Source organism: Genypterus blacodes, unplaced genomic scaffold (genome assembly GCF_046128005.1).
Source record: "Genypterus blacodes isolate CSIRO-AG114 ecotype Tasmania unplaced genomic scaffold, CSIRO-AGI_Gbla_v1 ptg000045l_1, whole genome shotgun sequence".
Classification (NCBI taxonomy): domain Eukaryota; kingdom Metazoa; phylum Chordata; class Actinopteri; order Ophidiiformes; family Ophidiidae; genus Genypterus; species Genypterus blacodes.
The window spans coordinates 58,081-85,621 of record NW_027466858.1 but is presented as its reverse complement, the minus strand read 5'-3'; the positions used below and the strand labels follow the sequence as shown (position 1 = coordinate 85,621).

Genomic DNA, 27,541 nt, shown 5'->3' with positions numbered 1-27,541 from the left:
TGATTGTTTAATTACTGTTTATTGTTATATGGCAAAGACTCAGGCACTTGAATGCTCCATGTAGGCTTTAAGTACCTTGTCGAATACTAGTGTAGAACAAGACAGCTGATGGTACACATGTCATGAAAGCTTGATACGAAGAACAAGACACGGGTGAGACAAAAGAAGGGTTATTGGAATATAATGACCACAGTCTATATATATATATATATAATGATATACATCTATCAGCATTTAAAACTAGACTTTGATAAATACATGGATCATTAAAGTAGTAATAGCAAATATTCAAAATACTGTGATTTTCATTTCATTTTCATAGACATAAAGGATCTGTATAAAAGTAGAATTTCTCCAGTCTAGGTCACGTCTATATTCATACATCCAGTTGTTTATCATTCAAAGCTGGGTGCAAATGCCAGCCGAGGCCCAGTGTGTGTGTCAGAGGTGTAGAGGTGAAGTGAACACTATGTACAAAGAAACACAGACTCCAAACTGGGGCTGAATCATTCAAACATTTCCACCATGGATTGAGTTATGCACAAAATAAATGTAGTGTACGTTTTGGTGCTTGTGAAAAAAAAAAACGGAGTCGTTGTCCAATTTTAAAAAAGAAAAAGGGGAAAAAGTAATTGGTCCGTGGCGGAGAATTGTCATTAATTTGAGCCGTGTCAGCTATATTTCAATGGGAGGTCAGGAAGAAAGGGAACTGGGTCATCATGGAGACCAACACACACACACACACACACACACACACACACACACACGCGCACACACACATACACCCGATCCATCATCCAGCTATGGTTAAGGCATTGCTTAGTGTTAAACAATAGCAGCACAAATTGGGCAATAATAGTTCCTCTAATCAAACATGCCCCTCCGAGTGGGACTAGGTGACATTTTCCTGCCGAGTCGAGGCGTCCCCTGCAAAAAACAAACCGAGGGTCAGCATAACAGTTAACACACAAGTAAATGTGTAGCGTGTCTGAATGTACACGGTGGTGAGAAACATACTGGTGACTGGGCTTTGGAGAAGTTGACGTGAGCGTAAAGCAAAACTGCAATGTCCTTGTGTCCTGCTTCCAGAGCGATGGACAGGGCATTACTCTCATCCTAAAGAGGAGGGGGGGGGGAAAGGAGAAGATTGAAAGAAAATGACAAAGACAAACAAATAAAATAGATGAGAAATGTCCGTCCCTTAATGGTTTACTCACGCTGTCGCTGAGTGTGGCGTCACAGCCGGGCTGGGCCAGCAGCAGTTTGACGATCTCAACATGGCCGTGTTCACTGGCACACATCAGCGCCGTAGAGCCTTCATCATCCTGGATGTTCACGTCGGCCGCATGAGCCAGCAGGGCCCGAACCATATCCATTCTGCCATGACTGACGGCTAGCATCAGCCCCGTCTGACCAGCCTGCCACAGCAAACAGATACAAAAGCAAGGTTAGGGCCTCTGTGTGCTTCTATCCTGCTCCTGTCTTGTCCATCAATAGAGTGACACAATGTTCAGTGTGTTGCTACTTGCTAATCTTATATCTGACTACCATTAGAAGCTAAACATAAAACAACATTGTCTAGTATAAGAGTAATGTATTTTAATACATCAAAATGAATGTCATTCTGATTAGAACTTTTCTCATCACCATGACATAAATGACACACAGCAATATTGGCAACTAAAATTCAACTTGTACCTCTAACTGAATCTTATTTAGATACAGAGGATGTCCCTTGACCGTATGTCAGCATTCATATCTGCGCTCAATGAATGTTAAGTTGTGTGTGTTTCCCTGCGTTTCCCCCAATGGCTTTTGACCTCAGACTCCAAACACTGACCTGACTGGCTCGGGCGTTGACGTCTCCCTTGCTGAAGAGCTCCTGCACTATGTGCATGTCCTTGGGCAGCTCTACAGCCGCCAGCGCAGCTAGCATGATGGGGGTATAGCCTGCTTTATTCTGCTGGTTCACGTTACACACATCTGTAACACACAGACACAAACCACATAAAGCAACAATAGAAACAGAAGTCATTTATTTTGTGTACGAGTCTTAGAGGAACTGCAGCTCCCTCTCATCTCTAATGCGGTGCACATGTTTGACTCTTCTGTCCATCTTCAAAGTCACTGAACTATATAATAATATTTACATTAAGTCATTTGGCTGCTACTTTTATCCAAAGCAACACACATCGGACATATGTACGATTACAAAAGCAACACAGAGGCAGTGCCTGAGCTCCCTTCTAGGATTTTGCATGTGGCCTCTCAACTCTGATGGATCAGCCAGTCGTGCATTTGCATGAACTTCAGTTTGCCCTACTTTCAGCAGCAACAGGGTTTGTCAATGTTATGTAAACAGGAAACTTTCAGTAACTGTGTTAAAGAACATTGAGATTCCCCAGTAAGATGAGAAAATAATAGTTTTGTGCCTTTTTTCCAATTGAGAAATCCATTTACTGACCAACTGCATGGACACAAGAGTTTAACAAGAATGACTTCTGCCTTAACCAGGTCAACTTGCCTTCACCGGTTTTGTGTGTACGTGCAAATGCTTTCATTGATAAGACTGAAGTATGTATGAATGTGGCCGGCCCTTCAGGGAGGGAAGGAGTGGGTTAGGAACTAGGACTGGTGGAGGAGAAATGCCACAAAGAGAGACGGGTGGATAAGGGACTCACAGACTGTCACACAGTAGAAGGACACAAAGCTCTACCAGACAAAAGGCTATTATTGCAGCAAGTGGCTGGGACCCCATCACATTCTATTGGTCATTCAAGGACACTGAATCAGTGAGGAGCAGCCAAAGACATGGAGGGAGAAAGTGAGAAAGTGCAGGACAAAGGAGGAGGAGGAGCACTGGAGAACAGAGGAAAGGAGGACAGCTGAAGCATTGAGGCCGTGCTTCAGCCAACATGCTGGTCAGGGAGTTGGCAGGTGGTGGTAGAAATGATCAGTGGGCCTCAATAGCAATGGGTTTTGAGGGTTCAGTTTAAGGATGATACAATACAAACACTGTCACTAAATGAGACGGTAACATTTTAAATGTGTACGGCAGATAGGATCTACATTTTTATCATAAAAATCTTATTTCAGTTGGACATCCTGCTTCTCTCACCTGCATCCAGCAGCTTCTTCACCACCTGGAAGTTTGAGTGGGAGACGCTGTAATGCAGTGCTGTGTTGCCATTGCCATCAGCCATGTTGACAACGTGGTGCAGGACAGCCGGTGAGATGGTGGTGAACGCCCCCAGGAAGTCCTCAACCATGGCTGCCATCGCTGCCTTCTGACTGGACACACGGAACCACTCATGTTGCACTGTGTTGAGACAGGATCTCTGTGGTAGGAGGAGGAGGAGGAAGGATTCTCTGATCAGATTTAGATCACATTATCTATTATGGTATGTAGAACAACTGAGTACTTGAAAACCACTGACCAGATCTTTAGAGCTCACAGTCTTGGGGTCGCCGAGGTGACTTTTGAGAACACTGCATGCAGCCAGCATCTTCTCACTGAGCTCGTGCCTTTTGAGTGAAGTGAGACACATTCATATATTAACATACAAATAATTGAATCTCAACATTGTGTATCTGATTTACTCTGTAGCACAAATTCAAATGGTATAAATGTGAAGCACAAAGGTTCAACCGCAATGTATTTTTTATTTAAGCCAGCAAGTGTGTATTCCCCAGTCAGCTTCAGTGTGTATCCATCTCAGACAGGCATTTGAATTGATTGATTACTAACCTCTCTCTTGTGTCCTGCTTTTCTAGACCTTCCTCTTCCTGATTGCTCTCAACAGTCACAGCTTCCTCAGGCTGGAACTCCTCCTTCGGTGTCTTTAGCTCCACATTTTTGTATTCATCCTTTTCTTGGTTCTGTTTCTCCTCTTCATCCTGCTCTTCCTCTGAGCCAGAGGAGCTGCTATCCTCTGAACTGGAGTCGTCACTTGACGTAGTCTCATACCTTCACCAAAAGGGGGCGACAAAAGCAAAGAATTCAAAGATTTGAGCACAACAAACTACTCCAGCAGCTTGAGTGAGATTCATATGCACTCTGCTCTTCTGAAGTATCCAACATGGGAGGAAAGGACACCCGCACTGCATGTTAACCATAGACTTCAAAATAAAGTAGCATCTTCAGCTTCAATTGGGATACTGAAGAAAATACCAATGGAACATGATGTTAAATACATTAAAATAGATGTGAAGCCTAAAGGTGTTGAATCTGCAAGAACACTTGCATTTCCTGCTATTGATCAGTGTCACTGCAAATACATCATATTCTCCAGATATCTCAGTGAATTTCAGGATTAAAATAAAACATTATCCATATAACAGTCAAGACTGCACTCTCAAAATCAGGGACCAACTCACCCTCCATTCACCCCGACAAACTGCAGGTTCTTTTTGCCGCCATTGGAGTCTGGCTGCCCATCTTTCTTCTTCATAATGGATTTGAGCTTGCTCTGACTGCATGGCTGCCCTGAGGAGGTAAACACAAGGACACAACAGAATAAGTTAGATGGGATTACTGTACTTGATCAAAGGGCAGACATCAACGCAAAAGTCGTATTTAGATTAATTTGATGGATCATAAAATATGAAAGCCTTTATGTGTACTTCCTTAATGAACTGAATAAATGAGCTGTTAAAGGTTTAAACTCAGAATTGCGGTTGACACCACCCTCATCAGGCTCATCTCTGGTGGGGATAAGTCCGTCTACAGTTGTGAGGTTGACTTTGTGACTTGACTCTGGTGTGGACACAACAACTTGGAGCTCAACACTTGACAGACAGTGGGGACATTCAGAACAAGCGCAGCACAACACCTCCTCAGTGCAGAACATCAGCCCCCTCATCATGAAGGCTCTGCTAAGGACAAAAGCAGACTGCAGCGGATCATTTGCTGGGCTGAGGAGGTGATTGGATGCAACTTGCCGGCCCTCCAGGATCTCTACGCCTCCAGGATACTGAGGTGAGCAGGGAAGATGATGGCCAACACCTACAACCACGGACAAAAACTATTTGAAACGCTCCCCTCCGGAAAGAGGCTGAGGTCTGTCAAAACCAAAACCAAAACCTCATACTATGAGAACAGCTTCTTCCCTTCTGCAGTTGACCTCACCAATAAGGCCCGGGACCGCCACTGATATGGATTCCAACACCCCCCCCCCATTCACATTCACAAATGACTAAAAAAGGCCGACTCAGGCAGAACTATAGTACATGAGGAACAGAATGAGGGTGTCCATTTAACTTAGTGAGAGGATGACAAGTTTTTACTAAATCACCATGACTGCTGTTTTAACAAAGTGCAAATAATGTTGGCTAAAATTGTCTCTGTGGAATATCTGTGAAAGACTACACTATACAGATTTCACAAGGGCAGCCCGAATGCCAATGAACATTTAAGTTGTGGAGGCAAATTCCCCTCATTAATTCTTACAGTGCCTTGCAGTCAACAACATCAAACTGGTCCAAGTGAGCGATAATGGCTTAATAGTCCACTAAAGTTCTCTGACATAATCAAGAGCTCTGCCAGAAAAGAAGTCAGACATTTCTCATGTTCCTTCCAAGGCAATCTGTCACTGAGGCATGATAAATTGCTGCAAAAATTGGAAGTGCAGGCCTTACAAACCCAAATACCGGTCCAGAGCCAGAACATTCAGCACATCTGCCATGACGTGCCGTTGTGGAGGGGCCTCTTTTATTACTCTCAGGGACCACTCAAAGTATTTATGTGTGAGTGTTAGTGTGTGCAGCTTTTTCAGTGCATCTATTGCACATGGAGGCTATGCAGCTAGAGTACATGTTTATACATTGGCGTGTGTAGGCTGAGCAATAACAGAGTTATTCACCATGTTTCCTGTGTTTTAACAGGTGGGGGCTGAGAGCAACCAAGGAGGTTTTATTCCTCTTTAGATCAGGCTCACAATATGCCACATTTATCAGGAAGAATGCAGGCTTTGAGCAAGTTTGACTGCTGCTGACTGAGTTATATAATGAATGTGTGAAATCCATAAGGACAATGTTTAACGCTTTTGAAACCATATTGTAAGTGCTTAACTCTTAGACACTTGTTGGTGCAGTTTCTTACCTTTGTCAATGGAATCACAACAGACAATTTTAATTCCTGTGACATTTCTGAAAGTAAAAATGATGACGTAGCTACTAAAACTTTGAAATGTAATGTCTAGAGGATGTCAGCTTGTCGGGTGGCCAAGTAAAGCATTAGTCAACAATCATTGTGTAACTGTAAAAAGTGTTTTGTGAAGACAGCAGTACCATGTAGTGCTGAGGACATCTGCTGATCCATAAAACTCTTCCGCTCAGCTTCATTGATCGACTGGGAGCATAGCTGCTGACTGCCAACTGCAGGAGAGAGACAGAGACTGAAGTTATGGTCCAGTTCCACAGATAAAAGAGGAACACCTCAAAGGCTAAAGTTTCACAGTGCATCGCATTGTGTCATGACACTGCTGAGCCACTGCTGCTCTGGAACGCTAGACTGCTGCTGGGAACGGTTAACAGCTTTATTGTTAATCAAGCAGTCGGGACAAGCATGTGAGCAATCTGGAAGAATTTCTGTAAACTTTTTAGTGAACACAAAGTCCAAAGTGAGAGAAGATCAAAAACTACCGCGCACATTTTTAGGAGCACAATTACCACAATTAGTCACAGCACATTCCAAAGAGTCCAGCACAGACCACAAACAAACTTGCTCTGAAGACATTTACTGGCCAATCAGCACACTCCACACAGTTATATAACTCAGAGGGAGCCATGAATCAGCATACACATTGAGGTATTGGGCGCAAATAACATTGCAGACATAATGAGCTCATTGTTGACTCGCATCCAAAGCTCCTGCAGTTGTCAGGGTCAGTGATAACTTTAACCAACAGTATTCTTCCCCTCAAACGGGCTTTGTGCCATACTGCACAAAATGCTCTTTCAATGGCGTGACATTTAAAATGTAATGTTGTTCTTCCCTGAATTACCCCATGAATGTAACACACTGAGCTTATTGTCCAATAGCTGATATATTGTGTAGGCCTAATAAACAATGGAAGACAAACAATTTGCACTCTCTACCCTGTGGTGGATGCGTTTCTTACCATAACCTTGTTTGCCTTTTAATGATGCCTATTAATACGCTAAAATTGCATTTTGTTTCTCAGCAATATGTGGCAAAGCATTATATTGTTGCAGCATTTGTGGACACATCAGTTTATCCTCACCTTTGTTTGTCGCTGCAGAGTCAAGCTGCAGGTTGATGAGGTCCTCAGCACTTCCACACTTCATCACAGAGTGAATGGACGAGAGAGTGCTGACCAATTGATTATTGATGGAACCGAACTGGGACTGAGGCTGGCCAAAAGCATCTGCAAGTTCACTGTAGTTTTCTGCAAGCAACATTTGTTGTTCCTGTAATAATTTCTGCACCCTCTCAATGTAGTGGTCGAGTCCTGCGGCCCCTTGGGCCTGTGATTGCAAAGGTGCACTCTCCTCCAAAGTCTCCTTGTTGCCTGTATTGACAGATTCAGTTGGTTGGGAGGGGCCACATGCCATGTTCCTAGTTTTCAAACCAACCAAGAAGTTCTCATGAATACCAACTGGTCCCACCCCACATTCTTTGGTTTTAGCAAAAGTTGATTGGGCCAGGATGGATTCCACATCCGTGCTGGTTCCCACTGCAACAGATCGCATCTTTGCCGTTACATTAACAAGTCCTTCCCCAGGAGAGACAGTTGTGCTGGTATGCTTGTCACAAGTGATCAATGATGTGTTAGTGAAAGAATCAATTAGGGTAGTGTTTTTTGTATTTGTTGATTTACTTGCAACTTCTGTCTCAGTATTGGTCTGCTGAGTCACAGACTCAGGAGCAACCATGACACCAAACTCTACTTTTCTAACCAAGTCTGTGTTAGTTCCTTGGGAGATGAGTTTCTTGATAGGGCTGACAATCACATCCACTGAACATTCTCCACAGCCAATTGACTGTGTCTCCTTGATCAATTCTGACATAGGTCTGCAAAGGGCCGAGCAATCCATGGTTTCCTCTGTGTTAATTCCTACATTACAAAAGCTTAGCTCCATGCCTACACTCTGGTCGCACGTCTCCACTTCTCTGCCTATGCACTGGTCATGTACTTCCACACGCTGATGCACTACCCACTGGTCCATAGATATGTTTGGACCTATGGCAACATTTTGTACACTGGGTTGACAAGATACTCCTATTGTGCAATTTTGTGGAGTTTTGGCTGTGTTAGCATGACTGATTTCCAGATGGTCACCTACTCCCATGTCCCGCACCTGGACTTTAGCCTCCACACAGGCACTATACATCTCCGGTCTGGCCATTGAACCTTTGTCTGCTTTTTTCTTACTTGATTCTCCAGCTGCTTGGAGCTCTAATTTTAGTTTACCCATCTCCACTTGGTGGGTTGTTTCTTTCAGCTGCACCTCCAATCGGTAGATCTTTTCCTTCAGCCCCTCAATGGTCTGCTGCTGCAGCTCAATCTCTTTCTCCGATTCATTACTCATGCCCAGCATGGCCTCAGTCACACCAACTGCAGTGCTGCATGTTTCCCTTCGATCTGTCACAACTCCTGCATCGAGGAAACAAGATTGTTTGGTCAAGTTCCTCTCAATGACAGGAACATTGTTCATATTTTCATCAGTGACAACACCTATGGACTTTTGGCGGGGTTTGTTTTGTGTGGTTTCAATTTGTTTGATTTCAAATCCAGTAGAATCAAGGCTCGTCCTCTCCAGAGCTTGGACCTCAAAGGCCAGATGCCTGAATTCCTCCAACTGCTGAGCGTTCTGTGCCTGGGCTTCAGGCTCCGCAATATGAAGCTCGGTTTTTTTCTGAATGGTGTCTGGACTCTGCCATTGGTCAGCACTGCCTACACTGTAAGAACGCTTGCGGAAACCTCCGTTAAGTGGGTTTTTGGACTGAGCAGCCAATTGTCTTTTCTCTTCCTGCAGAACTGCAATCTTGACCTGTAGGATAGGAATAGATTTCACCTGCTCTTCTAGCTCTTTTAACCTCTTTAGGGCTACCACCATCTGCTCGCGGATTTGTTGCAAGTGTAATGGGCTGACATTGGTCACTGGGGTAGTCATGCCAGAGCTCAGAGGGCTGTGGCGGATGGAGCCACCCATCGAAGCTGGGTAGCAGGAATTATACTCTCCATTGGCGAGGTAACCATTAATAGGAAGAGACTGATGGACTGATGAGGAGATGTGGGATAGAACCATGGAGCCTGAATGAGATGACAGGGAGGTGTTGGAGCCCATGCCACCAAAACTGGCAACATGACGGTGGGGGGGTGGAGGCTCAGTAAACGGCTGCATGAGCAGACGCTCCTGCTCGAGCCTGCGACGAGTCTCCATCAAGGTCTTCTCCACCTGGAGGTTGTGACGAGCAGCAAACCTGGGTGAAGGGGGTGGTAGGAGCTGTTTTGGGTCAGAAATGTTCAAATACGACTGTTGAGGGGGTTCAGAGGCTGAAACTGCCCTGCTCAGGGTGGGGGTCTGTGGTGCATCGACCTGTTGCCTGGAGGTGAAAAACACTGGGGACTGCTTGTCATCGCTATTGGAAGAAGACAGAGAGTCTGTGGAGGTCCATTTAGTCTGAATGCTGTCCTGAGGCACAGCCAAGGCTTTGGGCACCTTGGGCTTCCTCTGGATACTCAGCTTCTTAATGGTGTTGCCCCTCTCAATGTCATCCACGTACTTCAGGAAGTCCAGATCTAACTGATAACCATAGGGAGTCTCAACATAGTAAGGGGCCACAGAGTCCTTATCCTCTGTGCTTGTGCACCCCTGTCCGCTCTCTGTGGAACAAACAATGAGAACATAGTGTTAGTTACTTCAAATTAACAAATTGTCTTATGATATAATTACAAAAATTATTTCACCTGAATTTGAAATTATAGTATTTTCTTAAAAAAAAAAACAGCCAGGTGTGAGAGAGACACACACACACACACACACACACACACACACACACACACACACACACACACACACACACACACACACACACACACACACACACACACACACACACACACACACACACACACACACACACACACACACACACACACACACACACACACACACACACACACACACACACACACACGGCGTTCTATAATACCTGCATATTTTCTTTTGTTTACAAAGCTTAGGTCAATGACAAAGCAGTCAAGGAGAAACAACAAGCACCAAGTCAATATTATCTAGTCCAAATTCCATCCAATTCTCCATTACGACATAGACAACAGAGCTACCATCAGATGTTGAACAAAAAAAAAGGAGGAGAAGGAAGCCACAATGAATCATTTAATTCAAAAGTTTGGCGTAAATAACATTTTCATTAACATCCAAATGACACATCTATTTAAAATGTGCCATCAAAGACAGATCTGCCTCTGTACTGCCAGTCAAGCTTTCCAGGCCATTGGGAGTCACACTGTGCTGTCCAAACATACCTTGTTCTTTACAAGTTAATTGCTTCAGCAGACTTGAAATAAACAGCTCTGCTCTTCCTGTCTACAACAGGACTACAGTCAACCCCAGTTACTTTTCCTGTCACTCTGCTCCCTTCAGTTAAAACACTTACAAAGGTAAGCTTTCAGCTAAAACCGCATTGCCTTGTTGATGAAGCTTTACTTACCTCAGCCAAAAAAGCATTCTTTCCATTGCATCTTCACACTTCCCACTCCTATACTTGTTGTGTTGAGGACAAGATTCAATAGAAAGAACTGGAACAGCTGTTTCTCCTCACTCTGTGCGCTCTTTCACAATCCTTCCCGTCGTAAGGGAGAAAAAATTTCCACTATTGGTGTAAACTTAGCAAAGCGCTGCTCAGGCACACTATTGGCCAGCTGCCTCCTCCAATCCAATGAAGCTTTAAGCCAGGCTCTCCCCTACCCAAAGAAGAGTCTTGTTATTCAGTGGAGGGAGGCTGGGTTCATGACAATAACAGCCAGTGTTCTTGAGACACAATTTAGCTTCAGTGGTGCTCCTGTACACGTCATTCCTTTGTCCTTTGGTTGATTCTAAACAACCACTCATTCATATTGCACTACACAGTTTGAGAACACAAGTTACTTATTAATACAGTGTCTCCATTTTCACACAGTACAATGAATCACTATGAATCAAAGTCAATTCATGTAGAAATAAACCTATGCCAGCTGCACTTCATTGTTTATAAGCAACACCGACTAATTTTTAGGACATAGTCTGGAATTTTCTGTCATACATTCAGCCAAGGACATGTTCCAGACAAAGCCTGTACTGTGTGTGCACTGACCTGAAAAATAACTGGCTGCTTTTGCCTTGTACAAATATCCTCTGTGTGACAGCACAGTTTTGGTCTTGTGCTGTCTGAGGTTGAGGACTCCCCTGATATGAGTCAGCTAGTCACAGAGGAGTGACAGCTGCTTTAGCAACGGGGACCCCAAACAGCTGAGCAATGACCTCAACAACACGGGACAACTGAAGGGGATAAGCTCTCGGCAGAGGGAACCAACAATGACAGACAAGAGCCCAAGATTTTGTTCCTATTCCAAACAGCTGTTCCATTGTCAATATCACAGGGTTACTCACCACTTACTTTGGTACCCAATATTATTTTGAGCCATATTAACAACAAAGATGGCACATGATCAAACTTGTGATGCCATCTAGTAGGTCACTGTTTTATTTATGTTGCAAGCTGAAACTTAGCCTCACAGACATTTAAAATACAACTGCTAGAGCGAGGCCTATATGGGCTGTGACCTTACTGAACAATCAGGGCTTGTCTTGATTTACATTGACTCTGAAAAAGATTTAATTTAGAGTTGACAAAAGCTTTTGTCAGCTCCGGGCATCAGAACGAAATAGGCTGCTACAATACATACACCTTGCATCTTTCCACACCACAGCAATTTATTGGTTTGAAATGATTGTGACTTTATGTTGAGTCATCTCTTCACCACAAATCTTGCTCACTACACTCACTACTTGTACTTTCAAACATACGTGTAGTGAAGCCGTTTGAGTTTCGCAGGCAAGTATAACTGGGATGTGATTTAATGTCAACAAAAGATCTCTCTCTCTCTCTGTGACTCATTTTGTCCACAAGGGGGCACTGTACAGTTATTTTACCACTATTTAAATAGACATACACAATTTGTGTATAAGAGCACAGGACAATACGGGAGGGAGCGTGCCGGCCCTCTCTACTTGCTGTCTTAGATGGCTGCCTAACACGCAGAGGAAAGGCCGGCACTGCCAACCACACAGAGCTGCTCTGTTTCTGATGGAAACAGGGAGCAGAAATAGCACATAAGGGAGCTTTATTCAGACAACTCTGAATGAACACAAATAAAGGGCAGACATTTTTTGAGACTGTGTACTATTCAGTCATATTTCTAATGAGAAGACGATGCAAAGAAACTGGCAGTCTGGCTTAAAGAAACAGATTATCATTAAAAACATTTCTGTACAATTTGCAAAGATAACATCTGGAGAGGAATCTATAAATTGCCTGTTTCTGAAAAATATGACTCTGTAGTGCCTCCTCCTGATGGATCTGATCCAAATCTGGCTCCATTGTATCCCTATCAAGCTAAGTTTATTTTGCAAGGATCTGGGTCTGCTAGGAAACATTTGACACATAGTGACATATGACATACAACAATGTCAAACTAACTATTTACCAACTAATATTATCATTCAGGTTTGTAGAAAGAAAAAAAAAAAATTACCCTTTGTGCCAGAGCAACAAAAGGAGCCAATTTAACAAAATAAGACAAGCATACATCACATGACACTTACATCAGTACATGCATAATACTGTACCAAAATAAACATGAACATGGCCTGATGACATACCAAAATGTGTTAATGAAGAAAGGGATGATTACCTGAGCCATTCACATTCACCCGTATGGTTTGAGCCATGGTTGCAGCTGTGCACTCTTAGCCTCACAACAAGACCTACTGTGGTCATGCAACTGCCATGCATCAAGTCCAGATTACCATGCAACCTGCAAACTGAGACAAGACACAAATGATTCACTTGCAAAGGATCAAGCGTGTGATAAAAGTCACATGCCAACAGAGTAGGATGGTGAAAAGGTGTTAACACAAAAGGGACCAGCAAATGTTAGGCGATCATAAACAACATATAGGGTTCAACAGCAGAATGTTTCACTGTACAGTATGGAAAAGATGCAATGAACTGGGACAACTGGTAAACATACAGGCAACTAAGACAAAAACCTGTAAGGCCAAATGTGCCAACTACAACAAATGTCTCTCATAATAAAAAAAAACACAAACACAAACAATTATAGAACAAAATCAAAACCAGATAAGAGTTGCCAAAATAATATTGCATGATTCCTTATTCATTGCCCAAGCTGTCAATCTGCATCTTTTCATTTTGTTCAGAGAAGAGGAAGTGTCATGATGCTGTGTGTTGTTGTTTCCCCATTTTATTTTGTTGTTCTCCTCTCATTTCTGTACCTTCACTTCCTGCCCTTGTGCGTTTCCTGTTTGCGTGACCGTCTGCCCTGCCCTGATTATTTTCACCTGTCGCAGATTCAGTTTCCCTTTGTCCATGTTCCCCACACCTGCTGTCCTCTACAGTCAGCTGTCAGTTACACTCCTCTCCAAGCTTCACACCTGACCTCAGGAGTTTACCAAATATACATATATGATGTTCATATATGCATGTATTTTAGATAAGTTATTAACCACTACATTTTTGCTTCATTATAATTCCCCTCTCATGGTTGCCTGATGGTTGTCAAAGGTCAGTTTTACACTTGTGGCCAGATCTCAAGTTACCTAACATCCACATTTCACATTGCAGGTAAAAATGTTAGTAAAAATACTAACAAGAAGCAGAGCAAAAACAATAGGGTTCCAATCGGGTTGAGTGCAGCTCACTATTATCAGTTTATAGCCTGAAAGCTGAGCAAAGCATTAGCATAGCCAAGACAGCAGACAGTGATGACTTGCGGTTAATAATACATAGAAGCTCATCTGCATATAATAGAACGTTATGGGATAGTCCCCCTGTATTCATCCATTGAAAAGGCGTGCAACTGAGAAGAGCAATGGCTGAAGTTTCAAAGAATATGTCAAAGAGCAGCAGAGATATGGGGAACCATTGTTTCCCTCCGCTTTGTAGGGGGAAATAATTGGAGTATGTGCCATTGGTACAGTCTGAAGCATAGAGTGGATTTACCCTTAAAAGAAATTCAGTCCTAAATCCAAATATCTGTAGAACTTAAAATACAAAATTCCATTCCACTCAATGAAATGATTTCTCCAAATATCACACTTTCAGGCACATTATAGAATATAAATATCAATATGTTTGAAAAGGAGTCCCTGCATTGGACAAAGCCTATTTCAAGGGAAGAACTTTTCAAGCTGTCTGGCAATTATTTTATAATCATAAAATAACTATATATAACTGAGAGCAGGGAAATGGGATGTTAAGAACCAGACAGACGCGTCTCATTGGGTTGTTGGCGAGAGGACATTTGATCCCCGTTTTCTATTTGTAGAATTCCACAGGGAAAAGTTTGGACCCTTTTAATGAATTCTCACACTTTGTCAATGTGTGCAAGTAATTTGAAGTCTTAGTTATTGCAAAAGAGCCAAGACTACACTCGGCCTTTTACAGCTTGTTGAAGAATTACACAAATATATCATTATCATCTATTCATGTTAGTTAAGTAGTAGGCTGCCTGATGTCCTTAGTCATGTTATTTGTCATGATGCTTAAAAGAATGGCTGGTTTGGTGAGCTAATAATCTGCCAACTTCATCACCAAATTCACAATGTCACATGAATGACGTGGCGCTTTCAGAACTCTGCCATTGCTGTAGATGCAATATCACATTAAGAGAGCAGGTGCAGCAAGTTCTGATCTCTTTCTGGTGATTGTCAAGGTGGGCCAAGTTCAGTTTGCAGCTAAATAATTACATGATCAGGCAAAAGGGCCTCGAGCATTTCCCAAAAACCGGTGAATAATAAGAAAAGGAATCGAACATTTGAAAAAGACACTGAACTAAAATCAGCCTTTAACTCCGCCCTTAAGGCTTTATTTTGAAAAAGTGTTGCTGACAGAGACCCGATGCACACTTAGGGTTAACAAAAAGTTTAACCACAGTTTTTTCTAGAATAGTTCTTGGTGCTCAGGATGCAGCATGAGAGCCAAATCAAAAAACCTCAACAAAAAGCAGAAATCAAGTCAGGAGGACTCCGTGCACTACACTAATCAGGAATGACGAGTCTGACAATTGCCTGAAGTCATTTGCCAGCACGAGTGGAGATACAGCCCTGATTGATCACATTAAATTATAATTCCAGTTGATCAATCCCATCTGGAACACATTTCAAACATAAACGAACAAGCGATTAACCAGAATGCTGTGTTGTTTTAGCCATGCTTGTAATCTGATCTCTTATTCAACAAACAGAATAAGAGAAGTCCTCCTAATTCCTCTGTACACAAGCCAGTGAATTGTTCCAGTCAATCTAACAACAATACAGTCACTATTATGTATATATGGACATTGTATACATGCATGCTTGTCCATTCACCTGCAAACCTCCATATTTCCCCAAGTTGCATTGGTTTGCTCTCACTCTTTATCAATTAAAATCACTCAAAACTGTTCGAAAATATTTGTTATTTAACTACTCTTTAAGTAGGTCAACAAAAGTCTCACTGTTCCACATGTTGTACAGAGCTTGGCAATAACAGCTTTATCTGCATCTATAATGCAATTTTTTCATCCCACTTGAATATTTTAAGAGAATCGTATGAGCCCAAGTCTGCTTGTGCTTACTTCTTTCAATACAGCTTCATTTTGTTTTAAATTGCATATCAGCAGGGTATGCGATCTGAATGTCATCTCAATGAGAATACAACCAACACACATTCACTTCAGAAGAAACCCAATACAAATACTCAGAGCCTTAATATGGTATTTGGGCCAGCCATAATCTCTGAATATTATTAATATCAGTGTTTCCTTAGCTTCTTCTACAAGTAATCTTTCCCAGGATGATATTTACAGGATTACCAAGGCATTCAGTCTTTTTTTGCCTACTGTAATGCTGTAGAAGAAGGCCTGCACTATCTCAGGTAAACAGTCACATCTTTTAAACAGCTCAATTTTGGACCACCAGTTACTAAAGAACATTTTTCTTTGTAACATCTAAACACACACTACAAAAGTTAACTGCAACAATGCAATCAGCAATTGCAACTATTTGCTGCTTACCTGTAACTCTCATTCTGGCGTTCTCCGACAACACACAGGTAGCAAGCGACTGAATCCACAGCCAGAGGCAGAGAGTCTGTACCCAGCAATCCTCTGAGACAGATATATTTCGAGGCTAAGATTAGACAACTTCCTCATATGACAGCCAAACGATCTGTGTACTATATGAGGAAACACGACTTTAGCCTGTTTAGGTAGAACTGGCCCCTGCCCTGGGCCTCCAGGTTAAGAGCAGGGGCTAAATAATGTTGCTAATAGCCCCTCTTCATCCTGGGCAGACCTTCAGCTCATGGTTGAAAAAGAACAAATAAAAAGGACAAAGAATGGAAAGCTTTATCATAAATGGTTACACATTAACCAGAAACCAAAACAGCAGCACCATTTGCCTTCATGCTTCCCCAGCTGAAGGTGACCCAGATAATCCAGAGAAGAATCTATTACAATGTGGTACCGGTAAATTCATTCAAACTGGCCTTCAATTCTTCACAAATGGAGCCGGCTCAAAAACAGAGAAAGATGGACAGAGCCAGAGAGCAAGCCATTCCCCCCCAGCTTTTCATGAATTCACATCTTCAACCAGATGCCACAATTTACCAAGATGCCACATAATTTCCCAGTTTACATCATAATTTGCAAACATTATTGAATTGTGTGTGAGGAAGCGCTGAAATGCATTCCTCACAGAGTAGACTTGTGCGTTTGCAGCTGCTAGGGAAGCACATTCCACTTATCAGGTCACTCCATGGCACCTACACACAGGACCATAGCCAGCAATGAGGTCATTGGACCTGGGCCTAAACATCGGCTATAAAACAAGGGGTTGAAAACATCTCTCGAGGTATACATGTGTATATATATATATATATACACACTGCGCGCACACACACACACACACACACACACACACACACACACACACACACACACACACACACACACACACACACACACACACACACACACACACACACACACACACACACACACACACACACACACACACACACACACACACACACACACACACACACACACACACACACACACACACACACACACACACACACACACACACAGGATAGATGAGTGAACATGGATCCAGTGGGCAAAGGCCTTGTGTCTGAATTATATGATAATATTCAGAGGGTTGCCTCCCCATCACTCAATTACTTAAAGAGCCAGTGGGAGGAAGACTTGGAAATTACTATATCAGATATACAGTACATTGGCAGGCCGCAATAATACATAATACACTCATCATCAATATGCATTAGACACAGGTTATTGCAGTTTAAGTTTCTGCATAGGTGCTACATCTATCTGCAAGTAAGTTGGCCAAATTCTACCCTGATTTAGACCCAACCTGCATCAGGTGCAGTCCAGACCCAGCTAACCTCAAATAAGTCACATGTTCTGGCTATGCCCCAAACTGACAGATGTATTTAATACCTTTTTATACATGTGGAATACTGTTACTGGTCCTAACCCATTAACTGCACTGTTTGGTGAAGTCCAGCAGGAGACACTAAGAACCCTCCAGACTGAGGCTATGGCAGTCACTACCTTACTTGCTAAACGTCTGATACTCCGTCGTGGGAATAAAAAAAGTAAGGCCGCCATTTCAAAAGTGCTGTGTAGAGGAGGTCATGTCTCATCTTAAACTTGAAAATCTTAACACACTGCCCGAGGCTCCAGACAGAAGTACTATAAGCTGTTTCTGTCCTATTTTGAGATCGAGTTCCCTTCTATTAATGTAATGTAGCTGCTGCGCCCACCCATCGCCCTTTCTATCTTTACACAGCATTTGTATTTCTGTTCTGCTTTATTTTTATTTCATTTATTTATTAGGTGACAAGTTGGAGTATCGAAGTAATATTTCCATCCACGGCTAAGTGCCGTGTTGTTGTACAATGTGAAAATCAATTACATACACACATGGATTCAGAATGCACAATATCCAAAGAAAGATTGAGATGTGTATTATTCAGTGATGTGATGATGAATAGGGTTGCAATAAGTTACATGAATGTGTGCAATATCAATGTCTCCAATTGTATCTTGATTGCATCTGTGCTTTGTCAGCACTGGTTTCTGGTTTCAGCAGAGTTGTAGTGGCATCATGCCCTCTACTGTGGAAACTGTGTACATGCTGTAAACAACATAAAAAAAAAAATAAAAAAAAATTTCTCCTCAGTGCCATCACTATCTTGTTGATCGAATATCCGCTCATCATTACTAACGCACAGCAAAGCAAGTAAAAAAGCATAGGAAAATGTCTGCTGGGAATCTGTATTGTTTTAGAGTATTCTCTGGGAATTTAAGTCGATTTTGCAGCTATCTAAATATCCTAGTCCCGCTTTATACAGGGAAACAAAGATACATCAAGGGGATCCTGCAGGGACGGTGACGCCATTTTCCAAATTATGTTATTGGTCAAGAGGCAGGGCTTTATATCTCAGCTCCAACAAATTCTGCTCCAGACCAGAATTGCAGTGAAGCGCAAGTCACTGAGTGTGATCAGTGAGTAGTGCGTCAGCTTTGTGACGTTAAGAAAATTAGACTTGAGCTTCAACATAGCTGACTAACTGCTTAATCATGCTTCGCAGCACAGGCCTCTTGTTGCATACTGTGCATTTCTCATTCTTTTCATTATTGTGGCCTCAGCTCACAGCCACAAGGTCACAGGCTACGAAAACAGTAGCATGCCTTCGTAGTTATAGTGCAACATATTATATTGAAGTGAAGGGGTGGGTGTGGAATCTTCCCAGTGAATGTCACTCTGGTCTGTAATAGCAAGAACATTCCGCTGGAAAACAGAATGGCATTATGACTGTTTGGAGGGAGGTTGCAGACTTCCATCGAAACAAAGAGATTAGCTTTTGGGGCATTCTTGGAACCTCACCTTGGAAAATGTTTCAGGAAAAGAAAAACAACTGTCCTAGATTAGCTCAGAATTATTCAGCAAGGCTTATACACATTTATGTTTGGTTTTAGGGGAAACGTTTTTTTCAAGCCCAGATAGGGACTGTGGCCACATTACCGCACAGGAACGTCTAAACGAGCAACAACAGCTCCAGGCAGAGGCCTGATAGCAGTTCCAATGGAGCTTCAATGTTTTGCCTGGACAGGTGGATTTGAATTGCAAAATCCAGGAGTATGAAATAAAAATAGACTCATTCAAAATAGAAGCAGTACTGGTAGTAAAAAGGTGTTTCCATAAAGTAATCGTTCAGGGATTTGCACCCTTATCCGACCAGAGCACTGTAGACTGTCCATCTTTAATTGTTGGACTTTTAACTTGATCATCTACATTTAAATTTACTTATTTATCCAAAGCTGGGTCGAGCTGGGTCTTAAGATGTTTAAAGACTGAGAGGGACTCAGGATCAAATGGAGTTGTACCAGGATTCACCGCACTGATCAACATCAACACAAAATAACAACTCGGCTATTATAACCACCTGAGTTATTCAAGAGCTAATCTGAATAAACAAAGCAGGCCAAGCTTCCAAAAGCTGTGAAACTGGTTTGGTGGAAATGCATCTCAACAACAAACTGACAAAATGTAAAGCAATGCTTTCATTCATCCATGGGTAAGGATGTAAATATTACTGGGGCCTGAGTGACAAACAAATGTCATGACACGTAATTAAGCCCTGTAACAAATGACCCATCTACGGCAGATGGAATAGAATGTCTGCAATTTCAATCAATTCCAATTCTGGAAATTAAAGAATTGTTCTCAGAACATGGTTGGAAGGGCTTGGTTAACAGCCACTCACTTTGTAGAAATCTTACGAGAACTCTAAAAGAGCCAAAGAACAACAACTGATCCAGGCAGAGTCCTGATAGCAATTTCCTATTCCATTGAAACATGTGGAAAATGTCGCCTCCCAATCTGATGCAGCATCTATATCTTTCCAAGGACGGGCGGATTCTATCCTTAATCGTTTCACTTTGTGGAAAATGAAACCTTAGACGGTGGAGCTGAGTCAAACCAAAAGCCCAGTGACAAGGACAAGTATGACACAACTCTAGGCATAGTTTCGGCATCGACTCCTCAAATGGCAATAGCTAAGAGACAAGACAGCATGCTGATGTGGTCGAGTATTACACTACTGTTTTATGTTGGGTTTTTAGGGGGGGGCATTACATACGCTATCAAATATCAAACAGTTATGAAATTGATATCGTGTTAATTCTTCTGTTATTTCAAAGAACAAAGTATCATTATAGAACAGTGAAATACGGCCTCCTAAAGCATTTAAGCACATTTATTTAGCGGCATTAATGTGGCCAGAAGCTTTTACCAGATCAGATAAGTGCAATGGTGTCACCAGGATGTCGAGCTCTCCTGTAGACAAAGCCACACTGAACCCAAAAGGAAATAATTTTGTCTACTTTAACAGTTTTGCCAAGCCGAATATTTCCAACACAGGTCCTGCAGGAGCCAGACGGCCGCATAAAGCAAAGTTACATCTCTTTCACACTCACCAACTGTAATAAACTCATTAAACTGCAAACCTCTCCCTCCTCTCTCAATTATGATATAGTCAAATGTTTGCAAATGCACTGCATCCATGCTACAGGTTTAAAAAAAAAAAAACACAGTTAAGAGAGCTGGACTGATTATTATTTGGGTAAAATCATCAAGAGTTGCCATGATAGATGGGAAGTGAAGATAAGCGATTTAACTATTAAATCTATACATCATGCCACGATACAAAGGCCTGTGAAAGTTCAGTGCTCAGACAGCGACAGAGCGAGTACTATTTATGAATCTGTTTGCATATGTTTGTTGAGATCTCCATCTCCTCCTTGATAGCAGCTGTTCAAATAAATGGTTTGCGTGGTGGGAGTGATCAGAGGATACAGAAATGGTTTTGTGGTGAGAGGGAGAAAACTCAGAGGACCCGGATGGAAGATCACAGTCAATTATTTTTGCAGAAGAGTGCATCATTTTCTTCAGATGTTTCTGGTGCTGAGCTAAAGGCTTACTATATTATTAAGAAGGATACGTATTGGAAAAATGCTCATTTTAATATGTGTGGATAATCTGTGGGATAATCATGAAGCCTTATCAGAGTTGTTTGGCACGTTTGAACCTTTTCACGCCAGTTTTGATAAAGAAATGATATGTTTAAGTCAGGATTCTACAAAATGTTTCATTAATGAGGCCCCTGGAACTTTCCAATCCCTAGATGACGACTTCAAGCCCCAGACAACAGTTGTGTTACTGGTTGTTCCAATATAGATGTAGGTGAAGAGAGAACTGCCCTTACCCGACCTACTTAATTATTTTGTGTTTTCATTTCCCTCACAAGCAGCAAGTGATAGAAAGCTCCCAGTACATCAAGAGAACCTGTGAGAAAGCATCCCAGCGCAAAATGAGGGATTAGCATGGAGCCACCACATGGCCTCAATAGGGCAGAGAGATGAGCCAATCACAAGACGGATACACCGCACACACACAGACACGCACACATAGTGTAACTTGACAATACTAGCCAGCGAGGGTGCCTGTAATATGAGTGGCCTGGTGGCTAGTGGGCCATGACTCTTAGGTTCTCCCAGCAGTAAACAGTGACATTGTTGGCATGGGAAAGACTCAACATGTATAAGTATAATGGCTTGATGGAGAGACTGTGTAAGTTACTGGGTTTAAAACTGCACAAAACAAATAGTAATGTAAAAATACACCTGCCTTAAATGAGCCTACAAACAACTGGAGCTACACAATAAGAAGAGAAACTGTGATGTGTGATAACATCATAAATTATGGTGTGCAATTTCAAAGTGTGTCCAATTGTAGATGCTGCAAGTATAGACCATTAAGTCTTACTGGTGTGTGCGTTTCACAAGTTAACACAGACAAGGTACATCAATTACATGACCATTTTCCTCCCAGACTGTACATTCGCTTGCAAATGGTGTTCTCAATTACAAAAGCCAAAGCACTGCCACATGACAGACGTGCTGGCTCATTTAGTCACCAATCTTGGGCTTCCTCGCTAGCATATCCATGAACACATCTCATTAACAATTTGCTATTGTGTGCTGGACTAGCACACATGTGGTGTGCACCGACTGACCACAGAAAAAGAAAAAAACTAGACTAGCAGGGAAGTACTAAGAGGTCCCCGTGATGCGACCCGTAAAGCATGCATGTCAGCATGGGGTCAGTTGTAAGAGAATGGCCTTTCGAGTTATCAGGAGAATATTGTGTTGAATGTTAACTGAATATGCTGCAAGCAAGAAAGAATGGACCACTTTCTTTTAGAATGTCCGATGGTCCCAGGTGTGCTGAGGAGTGGAACACATGAAGCCGTGGAGCACCAAGCCACCAGTGGTGGGGAATCTGCTGCTGTGAGCCAGGACCACAGAGCGGTTGGAGAGGCTCAGACAAAGGGGAGAGGTGGCCGCACCCGGGCCACTCTTGTGACCATAAACAACCAACAGCCATCCGGCTTCATTGCCGGTGGGGACAGGAGGAGATGTGTCCTACAGGGCTGTGTCCAGGAGGCCCAATTAGGGAGGCAATGAGTTTACAATGCTCGGTTGCCAAATTTATGAAGCCGGTCAGGAGAGCATCCTTTCTCTGGAATTCTGGAAGTCTGTGAATGTCCTCCTTAAGGTCAGGGATCTTGGAATTCAAAAAAGGTGAAATTCTCAGAAAAGGTGACGGGGTGTTAAAACGTTACAAATAGCATAAAAACAAAAACACACACCTAACAAACCTACAAATACATATTAGAGACAATATAAAATAAGGTGTTGATGCGTTCCAAGATCAAATTTGATGGGTATCCCCTCTAATCAGGGTCATGCACTTATTTCTAAAATGCAGAGCTTCCTGTGGAGTGCTTAAACATGACAGGCAAAGTCTCTGCATGCCTACATACCTGAGGGATTATCACAGTATCACTTGAGCCCTGAATTCCCTAACAGCCACCTTGTCCTGCTTAGCGTACAAAAAAATGGGATTTTTCACTCCAACAATTTGCAGACAAGAAGCCTTTTTCTCTCCCCCTCATAGTCAGCCAGGTGTTCAATATGACATAGGTGGGGGGAAAGATGCAGTAACACATAAATCCAACCATTGAGAACTTCTCTTAGTCAACACAAAAAACATATAATTAGTGAAAGCTAATATGAACTAAGAAAAGGATCAACATTCTAAGAAAACAAAACATCCCTGTGAAACACACGTCTCGGTTTAGCCAGGGATAATCCCAGCTACACACAGAAAAGCCTTCACCCATTCCAGGGTTTTTCCTGCATAGGGAATTCTTCTCTGGGCCAAAGTGAAAAAAACATGGACAAAGGCAGGGGGGCACTTTTGGCACAAGGCAGGCATCCAACCAGCAGAGGCAGCGCATCAAAAACAGAGCAGTAATAACAACGGACTCCTCCCCGATAAGAGTCTCAATTCTTACCTAAAGCGAGAGGAAAGGTTCGCCATTACTAAAATTGTTTCTTCATTTCGGCTTCCTACTACATACTTGTACATCTGAAGTTGTGTGTCTGTTCCAGACAAACGGCAGTATTGCTATACATACAAACTGGGGTCCAAGCTCCCGGATACATGTAGCCACAATGAGAAGACAATCTATGAAGAGGAACGGAATACCCTTGCAGCCTGATCTACTGTTAAGGAGTTTAATCAGATTTTAGAAATGCAGAATCTTTAAAATTACCAGTCTCTAACTGGTTACATTCAGTGGATTTCCTATTGAAAGGGGATTTATTAACAGAAGATTGTGTGAGGCTCATGTAGAACTTTAACCAGCTCTTTGAACACCTGAGCAGCAAGTCCCTTTTGCAGAAGAACATATAAATACACTTTTCTATGTAACCAGCTGTATGAATGTGGTTGCACATAACTGAAATTATGCCTCAGACACAACTCTTCAGAAAATTACAGAGGAAAAACCATGGCAAGGATTCCACAAAATTGTAAAGCCACACACACACACACACACACACACACACACACACACACACACACACACACACACACACACACACACACACACACACACACACACACACACACACACACACACACACACACACACACACACACACACACACACACACACACACACACACACACACACACACACACACACACACACACACACACACACACACAGGCCAGATTTGGCCTCAGATGGCCCCGCTAAAAGGAAGACATTTTCTTTCTGAACAAACAACTGATCACTGGGGGACATAATCCCAGAGAGGTGTTTGGTGGGGCTGAGACATTTCAGCAGTGAAAAGCCAGCTTTGATCTTGCAGGCTGATGAGCCTGCTGTGGACAAAGTGTGCTGCTATGCCTGATGTAACAAATAACACAGGGTTGCAGTTGCCTCCAATGTGGAGGAAACAATGTACTAGTGGGAAACCAAGGAGAAGCTATGGAATTCTCTGTGTTCTTATAGGGCTTTCCATGGCTTTTTAAAAAAAGGTTTAAGGTGTCTTTGTCTATGGGAGAAGTGATGGGGCGGAGGGAAACTGAAAACTATGCATGTTCACATCATTTGGACAATCAGCATTACCACATTTGTGACATAAGAAGACTTTGATCTCCTCTTCTCAGTGGAGTCTTGACCCTTAAAATAAAATTGACGTCAACTTCAACATTTTAGCTTTTGTGGTTTTCTTCTTTCCAACTTGAGAGCAGAGATCAGCCTCTCAACATCTGCAGGCTTGACAGGAGCTGCGCACATGCACATCAGATGACTGTGAAACTGCTGGGGTATTTTAATGTATCCCTTAGAAAACAGTTGATAACCTTCTGAAGGGAGCGTGCCTTTGACTTGACTTCTGTCTGTCTGGATGCCTGTAGCTGGTGTGTTGATTCCTCACTAGCACAGCTTCTGTGTGTCCGTGTAGACGACACTGAGAACACACTATCTTTTCCCCAAAAGTGTTTAAATGCGTCTTCTCTCGTTTGTATGGCTCAGGCGCTGTCAATAGTATGTTTGTTGCCGACCCATCTGACCTGAGAAATATTAGCAAAATAATAGGAGTTCTCTCATCACTAACCACTACACGTTATTTAACCTGTTAAGCAAACAAGCTCAACACTGGATATGCCACCATTCAATGGTGCCAGCAGCTGCCGTTCCAGCATGGGGATGCTGCCAGAAAATCGTCTTTCATTACAGAAAAACGACAGCCCAAGCACACAAATGCCACGAGAATGCAGTGGGAGGAGTTGCCATGAAGAGTCACCTGACATTAACCCCCAGTCAAGTAGGTGCTGGTAAATACATCTTTATGTGGGTCAGTCCACTCAATTCAAAGATCAAGAACTAGCAGATGCAACGTTCCTACTAGTTTTGATGGGACATTTTACATGGAGTCGCGTGTATCACCACCAATTTGTTGTGGATGCAGGTAGGTTGGAGGAAGGTGACATAACAAGTGTTCCAACACTTAAAGGATTCTGTCAAACTAAATAGAACTACCCCGTTTGACATCTGAGACTGCTATGCCTTGTTTTGGTTTTCACAGAGACACGGCTGAATGACAAACATCCCAGGTACCACCATTCAGCTTGATGGGCTCAAACTCACAGGGGTAGCCTGTGTTTACACCAACAAAGCATGGTGTCAAGATGTTGTGATCTTCACACACTGCTCATGCCTGGTGGGGTTTATGTCAATAAAAAGGAGCCTCACTTCATCACACAGGTCATGCCACGATTCCACATACTTGCTGAAGCGAGTTAGCCCACTTAGTATTGTTTACTTATTGTGCTGTCTCTCCCTCTTCTATGTAGTTGACATGTTTGCTTTTAAGATGTTCATGCAGAGCTCATGCGCTCACATGCAGATAAGCTTTGCACATTTGATCCCATGTTAAGTGCTCCTTTTCACACTAATTCCGCCATTTTACAATGCCACTAGACGATGTGACTACTAGAAATGTCACTACTACTGCTACTTTGTGCCGAGGGCTCTCCCCACAGGATGACAGCACCTTAGACCTAAGAAAGGTTAAGGAAAACCCTGCAATAGTAGTTATACTGTATGTAAAGTGCCTCCAGATAACGTTTGTTGTGATTTGCCGCTATATAAATAAAGTTGAATAGTATACTGATTTCTCACTGTTTCAAATTAAAAATGCTGTCTGTAATTGCAATTTAGATGATAAACCACACAAATGATTTGAGCAAATGTAGAAAATTGCGTGTGGACACAGAAGAGACAGCACTTAGATCTGAATCTTAGCTCATTCTTTACTTAAACGCATGCACCACATTTTTACAGAGCAATAAGAAAATAAGTTGTGGCATGTTAGACTCGATTCCTTCCTCCATGACTGAACTAGATTCCTTGTTGAAGGAGTTATGAGGGCTCAAGTGCCCTTTATATAACCCATAAATTCTCTATACACCTTAATCTTTCAAAATTGCGGAGATTATATTGCATCACCACATAAATGAACTTTTATGTGCACTACTAGAGAGTATTTCTATAGTGCACACAAAAGTAAACCTGTTTAACTTGTGACATTATAGCGTCCACGTAGACAATATGAGTAAACATCTTGAGCTCTTGTTAAGGATTTAACTTGTTTCCCTGCCCTTTAAGCTCAAAGTTCAATCACACAGCATGGGAGATACTTCCAACACGGCCATGGCTGCCTTACACAAACAGGAATTAATGATTTTTGTTTCTTTTTTTTTGCGGTAGTTGGGGTCAAATAAATGCTAAACTAAAGTCAAAACAAAACGCTTGACATAAAACAACCCTGCGACAATTGGCAACGCAGCATCTGTTGTCGACGCCACAGGACCACCTGAAAACAAACAGGAACTTACTGAAGACGCAACGACCTTTATCTTACTGACCAACGCGCTAATTCATACTTTAATGACGGAAACACATCGACAAACAACTAAAAAGAAAGACGAGGACATTGATACAAGTTTAGCAAAGCCTCCCTGCTACCACTTAGCCTCGACTCGTTAACTTACCCAACGAAGGCTTCTCTCCCCGGCTGGCTTTCTTTTTACAGCTTGAATGCAACTCCTCCTCTTAATTTACAGAGTTGTTGTTGTCGTTTCTCCTTCCAGTCGAGATGTTTGAGGATAAATGGCACCGAGGAGATAACAATTGGAAGGTAAAAGTGTCTACGCACGCACTTTATCGCCGCGGCAGAGAGAAGCTCCCACAAGTCCCTTTGTACTTGTCAGTCTTAAC

General features: G+C 42.4%; 1 protein-coding gene across 2 annotated transcripts; it reads right to left on the bottom strand.

The window, feature by feature from the left end:
• Window positions 1-27,541, bottom strand: kank1a (KN motif and ankyrin repeat domains 1a). Of its 2 annotated transcripts, XM_076149351.1 has the most exons (13): window positions 27,316-27,541; window positions 12,942-13,071; window positions 9,318-9,851; window positions 7,245-9,278; window positions 6,289-6,375; window positions 4,378-4,486; window positions 3,749-3,967; window positions 3,438-3,525; window positions 3,119-3,338; window positions 1,841-1,983; window positions 1,218-1,418; window positions 1,018-1,116; window positions 1-927 (listed from the first exon to the last, which is right to left on the bottom strand). In XM_076149351.1, the coding sequence occupies exons 2-13, from the start codon at window positions 12,976-12,978 to the stop codon at window positions 865-867; spliced, it is 3,834 nt and encodes a 1,277-aa protein (XP_076005466.1). In that variant the 5' UTR covers window positions 12,979-13,071; window positions 27,316-27,541; the 3' UTR covers window positions 1-864. The 2 variants fall into 2 exon arrangements, with proteins under 2 accessions (XP_076005466.1, XP_076005464.1); XM_076149349.1 differs by having other exon boundaries at window positions 7,245-9,851.